This window comes from Octopus sinensis, linkage group LG13 (genome assembly GCF_006345805.1).
Source record: "Octopus sinensis linkage group LG13, ASM634580v1, whole genome shotgun sequence".
Taxonomy (NCBI): domain Eukaryota; kingdom Metazoa; phylum Mollusca; class Cephalopoda; order Octopoda; family Octopodidae; genus Octopus; species Octopus sinensis.
Window position 1 is genome coordinate 61,051,568 of NC_043009.1, and position 10,000 is coordinate 61,061,567.

At 38.5% G+C, this 10,000-nt stretch overlaps 1 protein-coding gene across 6 annotated transcripts in view; it reads left to right on the forward strand.

Annotated features, from left to right (window-relative positions):
- LOC118765834 overlaps positions 1 to 10,000 on the forward strand; it is a 61,493-nt gene that overhangs the window by 50,047 nt on the left and 1,446 nt on the right. Inside the window, exon 1 of one of the 6 annotated variants that reach the window (XR_005001725.1) lies at positions 1 to 177. This exon is cut by the window's left edge and continues 640 nt beyond it. The exons of 4 other annotated variants lie outside the window; for them this stretch is intronic. Coding sequence is in view for 1 of the 2 variants with exons in the window: in XM_036508433.1 (XP_036364326.1) it covers positions 2,891 to 3,349 (459 nt within the window). In the remaining variant the exon portion in view is untranslated. Of the gene's footprint in view, positions 178 to 2,789; positions 3,350 to 10,000 lie in introns of those variants that run through there. One more of the 6 variants, XM_036508433.1, reaches the window with a different exon arrangement.

The following is a 10,000-nucleotide window of genomic DNA, read 5'->3' on the forward strand; positions in this document are numbered from 1 at the left end:
ACAGGTATGTCACTGATATAGCTGTGTGAGCCTTATAATGAAGTGCCTAGTGCACAGGTGAAGACTGGTCTCAAAAGGCTGAATCTCACAAAAGGTGCTGATCAGTCAGTGTGGAATTCTGTACAGGAGAGAATCGGACCATGCAAGCATGGAAAATCAACTTTTGATTGGGGGTTGGTATGTACAATATCTTAATTTGGGTCTCCCCTCCTCATTATGCTCTTTATTACACACACACTTTTTCTCTTTCTTTCTCTCTCTCTCTTTCCTATTAATCCCTCCTCCCTCTCATTGACAGCCAATATTTTCTTTCTTTCTCTCTCTCCCATTCTCTCTCTCTCTCCCCCATTCTCTCTCTCTCTCTCTCTCCCCCATTATCTCTCTCTCTCCCCCATTCTCTCTCTCTCCCCCATTCTCTCTCTCTCTCTCTCTCCCCATTCTCTCTCTCTCTTTCTCTTCCCCATTCTCTCTCTCCCCACCTCTCTCTCTCTCTTACTATCATCCATCGCTCTGTCTCTCTCCTCCCCTTCATCTGAACTCTCTTTCCTTACTCTCTCTCTTTCATCACACCCTGTTTATCTCCTGTCACTCTCATTATGATGCCATGCAGTGTACTAAAACAGGATATGTCCATGAATATCATCTTTGATCTCGTCCTCATTGTATGAGATATTTTGAGCCCACATGAATAACCTAGTGTACATACTACCAAGGAGACATTGAAACTTTTCCTCCATAGCCCAGGTTTCGGCTCCACATGTCCTGGAGACGGCCAGCATTAGGATAAAGATAAAAATCCTTCCTGAGTAATATAGACTCATAGGGTCCAGTTTTCTGGTTTCTGCGGCATTTATTTATTTTCCCCTGGATGGGATGCCACTCCATCACAGGGTTACTCACTTTTGTCAACTTAGTGAACTGGAGCAACGTGAAATGACGTTTTCTGCTCAAGAACACAACACACCACCCAGTCCAAGAATCAAAACCACAATCTTATGATCATGAACGCAATGTCCTTAAAGGCTTAGCTACAGCACCTCCACTGAGGGCCAGTGTCTTTGACTCCCAGATACTTGATTACTGTATAACTGAACTCTTCAACTGTGGGTCTTCATTGGAACAAATTATCAAGTAGCTTTTATCCTCATTGATGGTCATGTATTCACCCATCTCTACTACTATTTTTCAGTGCTTTTGGCAGACTTTGTTGGTTACTTTTATTGTGCTGGGCACCTGCATTGCATGTCATCATCATCATCATCATCATCATCATCATTATCATCATTTAATGTCAATTTTCCATGCTAGAATGGAGCTGCATTTTGAAGGGCTGCACTAGGCCCCAGTCATCTGTCTTGGTGTCAGTTCTACAGTTTGATGCCCTTCCTAATGCCAACCATTTCACAGACTGTACTGGGTGCTGTATTTGTGGCACCAGCATGAGGGCCACATGACACAGTAACAAAGGATGAAGACCACTCAACTACATTGATGCCTTTGACAGAAACACACATGGGATTTGGGATCCACTAATGCTAACCAGATAAGAGATTCCTTGTGCAGCACTTGAAGAAAAATTACACAAGGCCGTGTTAAGACATTCACTTCCTAATCATGGGGTTTCAGGTTCAATCCCATTTGAGCAAGTGTCTTTGATTCTAGGCCCATGATGACAAAACTCTTGTGAGTAGATTTTGGAGATAAAAGCTGGAAGTCCATTATGTATGTATGTATGTATGTATTCTTTTTTTTCTTTTACTTGTTTCAGTCATTTGACTGTGGCCATGCTGGAGTACTGCCTTTAATCAATCAATTTGACCTCAGGACTTATTCTTTGTAAGCCTATTCTTATTCTATGGGTCTCTTTTACCAAACTGCTAAGTTATGGGGACATAAACACACCAACATCGATTTTCAAGTGATGGTGGGGGTCAGACACTCAAACACAGACACACAAACACTATATATATATATATATATATATATATATATATTATATATATATATATATATATATATATATATATATATACATATATATATATATATATATATATATATATATATATATATATATCTATATATATATATATATATATATATATATATATATATATATAATATATATATATATATATATATATCATATATTATAAATATATATATATATATATATAGATATATATATATATATTAATATATATGTCATTGAAGAAGTTACATACCAAGAATAGTTCAGGCTTCCAATGAAGATGATCTGAACCGAAGAGTGGATTTTGGCAAATAGTACTTGGCAAGATATATAGAATATGCACATTTTCCAATAAAGATTGAAGGGATAAGTCTACATTTAAATTAAATGACTCGAGACCTCTGGAGATATGTTGTGACTGTGAAGACCTGACAAATGAAGTGAGTTCATGGTTCGCAGGATGGCCTGCTGTGCTAACCTTGGATTGTAGAGTGACCCGCTGTTCTTGAGGAGACCTTATTGAGTCAAGTACATCAACACCAACATCAAAATAAAAATCAAATAGAAATTGTAGTTAAGACACTCATGCCGGTGACACGTAAAAAGCACCGTCCGAACGTGGCAGATGCCATCACTGCCTGACTGGCATCCATGTCAGTGACACGTAAAAGCACCAACTGATCTTGGTCGTTTGCCAGCCTCCTTTGGCCCCTGTGCCGGTGGCACGTAAAAATACACCCACTACACTCACGGCGTGGTTGGCATTAGGAAGGGCATCCAGCTGTAGAAACACTGCCAAATCAGACTAGAGCCTGGTGCAGCCCCCATGGCTTACCAGACCCTGGTCGAACTGTCCAACCCATGCTAGCATGGAAAACGGATGTTAAATGATGATGATGAACCATCACAATTGTACATATGAGGAACCTGAGGAACAGCATGTTAATTTCAGAAGAACATCATGTTAATTTCTCAAGAGTTACTATAAAGTGTGGTTTACCATCAAAAGGATTAATTTGGATATTTCCTTTTTTATGGTACTGTGAATGGTTCTTCAAATGTGGAGCTGCCAGTTTTTTTCTCAGAATTTGTTTGGGAATTTTTAATTATTTTATGCACACTATGAGACTGGATGAGTGTGGGATGACGTCAGCAGCTGGGTGCATTGACCTGAAGTTGGGGCAACCAGAAGGGGTAGCCGTGAGGCGTGCGCAGGGAGCGGGGATTTCGGCCTTTCCAACGAGGGTCGTTGAGGTGTTAAGACGTGTGAAGACGTTGCTAAGGTTGGGTGAAGCAGCTGCTATCTTTAGCATTCGGGTCAGGGCTGTGACGAAGGATCCGTTACCACTGAAGGGTCTCTATCAGAGCGAAGAAAAGGTAGGTGCCTTTATATATCGACTATCTCGCACACACTACAATGAGAACATTGATTAGAAGGCTTTCAGTCTTCTCCATCAATGCGAGGAAAAGCGAGAAATGTAAGATCCAACTCATAAAGCAAGTCAAGCTTTAATTAGATGTACCAATATCTTCTAATCATGAAAGGTGATGCAGCTGTTTATGTCAGACCCAAAATAGATGGAGGAGAATACTATTTTTAGCTGCTAGTTATCTGTGAGCAGCTATGGTGTATAGTTTATTGGTCAGTATTACATCAGCACCTGGTTGGTGAAGTAACTATCTATACTGCTTCCTCTCAACTGGCAGGTATAATAACCCACATACTGTATGTATATACTAAATATATACATTATATCCTTACTGTATCTAATCAGATATTAGCTAAAAGACAAAAATCTGTCTGTCTCTTTGTCTCTGAACACAAGACTGTAAATGTTCTTCTCTTTAATGATTTCTATTGATCGGTAACTTAAAATAAAAAGGGAATTACAGAAAGATTAGTTTTTTCAATTTTGAGGAAAAATGTTCATCTCAATAAAAAAAATGCACAAAAGGACAATTTTACTAAGATTTTTTTACCCCTAAGATATATTTTAAACCAAAATTAAATTTTAAACACCAAAATAGTAGATTCTAAATTTAGTACATTACAACTTATGTTGATATATTTATGTTATATTTGTATTACACTGGTGACTTGAACAGAGTTCCTTAATTTATCAGTTGGCATTTCTCAACAACCGTTTAATACCAGGTAGGCTGGTATCAACAAACAAGTGTATATGTCACTATTCTTCAGACAAATCAGCACTTTAGACCTGTTGCATTGTGTCGTTGGCAGACTGTGTCATTGGATGTCATAAGTCTATTATAGTGTTTCATCAATGCTGCTATAGTAGACAATGACGACAACGACAACTTTATACAAATACATTTTGTCCATCATTCTTCTTCAACACACACACACACACACATATATATATATATATATATATATATATAATCAAAATAAGTTCAGTAAAATTTAGATTCCGATGAATATGGTACTTAAGTTAAAGGAACCAGAATATAGTTTGGTATTATCCATACCATAATCACCCCATTTTGAATTATATGGATAACACCATACTATATTCTGGTGCCTTTAACTTAAGTACCATATTCATCTGAATCTAAATTATATATATATATATATATATAGTTAATCCAAACAAGAAAGCACAAAAAAACAACAACGCGAGGACGTGGAACAAATATAGTATTATTGGACGTTCAGGAAAGAAGGAAAGAAGGAGGGTTTAACGTTTCGAGCGGAGCTCTTCGTCGGAAACATAGGAGAAGGAAAGATCCAGAGAAGGGAAGACAGAGGGAAAAAAATCGCTAACGATACACACGCGGTTACATTTTGAATATATATATATATATATATAATTTATTTAAGGTCACAATATAGATGTATTAAAGCACTACTAATTACTAATAGTTTCATATGTTGAGAGAACTCAAACATATTCTTCAGATGCAAAGCACATATCATAAGGAATTAAAGAAATTAGTAGTGCTTTAATACATGTATTGTGACCTTAAATAAATAATATTTATCTCTCACCAGATGGAGTACTTTTTTGTTGAATTTTCTTCATGGATCAGTACATTATATATATATATATATATATATATATAGAGAGAGAGAGAGAGAGAGAGAGAGAGAGATCCCTGGAGATATGCTGTGACTGCGAAAACCCGACAAATAACGTGAGTTCATGGCTGCTTCCTGCACCAGCTTCACATAGCTGCCCCAGCCCATCCAAAGTACCTTGGATCGCAGGATGGCCTGCTGTGCTTACCTTGGATCATAGGGCGACCTGCTGTGCTTGAGGAGACCTATTGAGTCAAGTACATCACTCTCTCAGTATGTAATTATTGCTGTTGTTAAATGAAAAAAGCCAACACAGTTTGTCTTGGTGTGTGATGATAAATTCTTCTGTTAAATGTTTGCAGGTATTGTTCACTTACACAGCCCAAGAAACATATTTTCATTCATTAATACTAATTGGCAAGCAGTAGTGTGGGGGACAAACACACACGCACACATGATGGGCTTCTTTCAATTTCCTTCGACCAAATCCACTCATAAGGCTTTGGTTGGCCCAAGGCTATAATAGAAGATACTTGCCCAATGTGCCATGCAGTGGGACTGAACCCACAATCATATGGTAGAGAAGCAAGCTTCTTACCACAGCCACACCTGCGTCTGCGTAGGATCATTTCTGTCATGCATAGGATCAATAACTTTTCTGTCAAGCAACACTTTGATCAAGCATGTTGCAAGATATATTTAAGGTTGGGGACATCGCTTTGAAAGGTAATCAATAAAGAGAACAATTTATCAGAAATAAATACGCTGATGACATCGACATTAATTCATTGATGGTTCAACTTCCTGCATTTCAGGAAGTCTTATAAGACAGAGTTTTGTTAGTTGTTTAACTGACTTTGTAGAATGTATAAATGAAACCAAAAAAAAAAATCATCTGAAAGCAAGCATTTAATATTAGAGATTTATAAAATATAGGCATAGGAGTGGCTGTATGGTAAGTAGCTTGCTTACCAACCACATGGTTCCGGGTTCAGTCCCACTGCGTGGCACCTTGGGCAAGTGTCTTCTACTACAGCCTTGGGCTGACCAAAGCCTTGTGAATGGATTTGGTAGATGGAAACTGAAAGAAGCCTGTCGTATATATGTATATATATATATATGTATGTGTGTGTGTGTTTGTGTGTCTGTGTGTGTGTGTGTATGTTTGTGTGTCTGTGTTTGTCCCCCCAACATCGCTTGACAACGGATGCTGGCGTGTTTACATCCCCGTAACTTAGCGGTTCGGCAAAAGAGACCGATAGAATAAGTACTAGGTTTACAAAGAATAAGTCCTGGGGTTGATTTGCTCGACTAAAAGGTGGTGCTCTAGCATGGCCACAACAGTCAAATGACTGAAACAAGTAGAAGAAAATCTGCCAACTTTTACTGGTAAATCCTGAAATATCTGCCTGTAGTTGAACAAGCATTTTCTCTAACAAAATGATTAATGACATATCTTCAGTCAATAATGACAAAAGTAGATTAAATTATCTGGCTATATTTTCAGATCATAAAAAGAGAAATGGGTCGGCAAAATGAATCTAAAAGCAGTTGCCGCTGAATTTGTTTCCTAAAACGAGAATAGGTAGATTATAGCAAGTGGAATAATAAAGTTTCATTATTATGTCGTTTCCATTCTGAAGAATGGCATTCTGTAATTGCTTTTTTTTTTTTTATATGAACATTAGAAGATTCAATCAAGGCATTCTGAGTCTCCTAGTCATAAAACATTACAGACCACAGTCTCAGAGAAATCATGTATTTTATTGTGTCTGTAAGCACAAGGATTTCCTTTTTAACCCTTTGGCATTTAAACCAACCATATTTGGCCCAAACCTTCTGTCTGTTTTGTGTTTCAAATGGCTAGGTTTTGGCTCTTACACCTACCCTACAATGTCATTCTAAAAATAAATAAGCGTCGTCTCACTGGCACGTGAACAAAACATTCGAGCGAGGTCGTTGCCAGTACTGCTGGACTGACTCCTGTGCAGGTGGCACTTTAAAAGCACCCACAACACTCTCGGAGTGGTTGGCGTTAGGAAGGGCATGCAGCTGTAGAAACTCTGCCAGATCAGATTGGAGCCTGGCGCAGCCATCTGGTTCGCCAGTCCTCAGTCAAATCGTCCAACCCATGCTAGCATGGAAAGCGGACGTTAAACGATGATGATGATGATGATGATGATGATGATGATATAATCAAAGTCTCAAAGATAATGTGTGATTAATTCAAAATTAAATGAATAAATAAGCTCTACACGTGACAAAGATATCTGAATGCTTAAGGGTTGATATTAATTTAGATTTATAATGGAAGGCAAGGTTTTATGATATCGGAAGAATATTGTCTCCTTCCATCATCTTTTTTGTTCTTTGTGTAGTTCAAGCTATTCACAACTGGTTTATTCACAACTGGTTTATTTACAGGTTTCACAGGATAGGTGTAGTGTGCTGCTCTCAGCTACCATCTTTAGCCGTGTGTATTGTGCAGTAGCTCCGATAGTGTGGGTGCAAATTGCCTCCAGCCAGTGGTGTTGTTCAGCCAGCGCTGCTGAGAGTGGCGCCAAAAAGAGAGAGATTTGAATCGGGTTTTCTTTTTTATATAAAGTTTTCCATCGCGAACCTCGTGATCTCGCGCATGGCAAATGGATGCAGCCGAGGTCTTGCTCCAGTCTCGGAAATGGCAATAGCTGCCACGAGATCTCATCCCATATGGCGCTGACTGCTTGTGCCGCTACACATTTAAAGGCAACAAGCTTGTGGAATCGTTTGGTGGACAAAATGTTTAGCAGCATTTCTGACAGCTTTGTGTTCTGAGTTCAAATCCTGTCACGGTCGACTTTACCTTTCGTCTTTTTGGGGTTGATAAAACAAGTCCTTGTCAAGCACTGGGGTTGAAGTTGACTAGCTGCCTCCCCAAACATTTTTTCAGGCCTTGAGCCATTAGCACAAAGAATATTAATTTACACTTAAAGGTGGTGAGATGGCAGAATTGTTAGCACGCACACACACACACACACACACGTACACATACACATACTCACACCCACACACACACACACACACACACACACACTGAGAAAACTTATGACAGTAGTTTTCACTATAAAACAAGCATTTTGGAAGGAGAAAATATTGATATTTCTGTAGAAAATAATGCTGTTGAGAGTTGTTCTAGTGATATATATAGAGCTAAAGCAACAAAAACAACACTTGCACACTCACACACACACACACACACACACACACACACACACACACACACACACACACACACACATACACACACACACACACACACACACACACACACAAACACATACACACACTCTATTTCTTAATGAAAGAAATTTGAGCTAGAGATCAACTTTAGCTTTTGCCTTGCAATTGATAAACTTTAGATAAAGAGCCATTTAGATAAAAGCAGGAGTAAATGGTAGCATAATGCCATGGAAAATAAAAGGTGTTTTCCAATATGAAGCCATCAGAGAAGCACAAGGGCTTTCCAAGAAACGGTGGAAGCCAACCCTTTATCAATATGGGGAAATCTCCTACACAGGGTAATATGTCGTTTGTTGCTTTTAAATGTGTTGTTTTTTTAAAACTGAAAATAGAAAAAGCACTGATTCACTTCAGATAAGATGGGTTTGTGCTTTGCACTTTAACGACAAAGTGAGGAGATAAGCTGAGTCAGTTCATTGCACTACTTGGAATGAAGGAAAATAAGGTTACTTTTGAAGCAGAATATGGACAGGTGGTCAGTGTTGATGTGAAGTTTGGTGATATGAGGCCGGAAAGGGTCTCTGTGGATATACGAATTCTCATGACACCATAAGACTCCAAAATGATCCCGAAATTCCTGAAATCATGTCTGTAGTGAGTGGTCAGACAAAGGCTTTATGACAGATCTTTCGTAGTAGAAGGCTTAACCCTTTAGGGTTTAAACCGGCCATATCCGGCTCAAATATTCTACATGTTTTATATTCAAACTGGCGAAGTCTAGCCTTTCACACTCTAAAAATAAATAGTGACATTATTGAAATTTCAAAGCTATAAGATAATGCATGATTAATTCAAGTTGATGATGATGAATTTGAATGAAGAAGTATTATACATTTAACAGAATAATTTAAACACTAAAGAGTTAAAGGCTACATATATGGCAGTAAAGATCATTTAAGGGCTTTTTGTGCAGGAAAGATAGGAAAGTTAAAAGAAGGAAAAACAGCAACATCAATAGCAGGTCATATGGCTTGTTATTCCTGGGCCATCCCTGGGGGAAGATCTGGAAACATCGAGTGAAAGCACCTTGTTATCAGTTCCAAGAGCCAATTAGAAAGCTGTGAGGCCTTTTCTCCCTCAGTTACAACCAGCAGCATCATCTCTTTATTGAGTGACAATGAAGAGGAGATAGAAAATGAACAAGAGCGGTAGACTGCTAGAGAGAGCCAGAAAACCCAAGGGAATGAAAATGCTGCACCCCCACACCAAGTTTCCCCCAAGAGAAGGCAAACAAAAAGTGAGGAAGAGCCTATCTCTTCTGCATGATTGATGAAATTCATAGTTTTGTACTTAACCAAAGAACTGATGGCAGATATAAAGGATCTACATGACCACCTCCACACAAATTTAGTATGGATTGGAGAAGAGATAGGCTGTGGAACCTGAGAAAAACTCTTCAACAATTCTCCAAAGAACTTTACCATTACCATGATGTGAGCCTTTCTTGGCTCACAGCCAAAATTGCTCACAGGAATCTATCTAACCCCAAAATTGCTCACAGGAATCTTCCTAACCCCAAAATTGCTTGCAGGAATCTTTGAAAGGAGCAATTATGTAGACAAGGCCAGAAAGGTAGAGAGAAAGGACCAGAGTCTTAGAAAGTCCTGTTTTAAGCCAGTTGTAGGTTCCTTACCCATGTGTGAGTGAATTGTCCAATCTGTGTTTCAGTTTATGTTTTATATTTAAATTGTATCTAGTTTTAATTATTG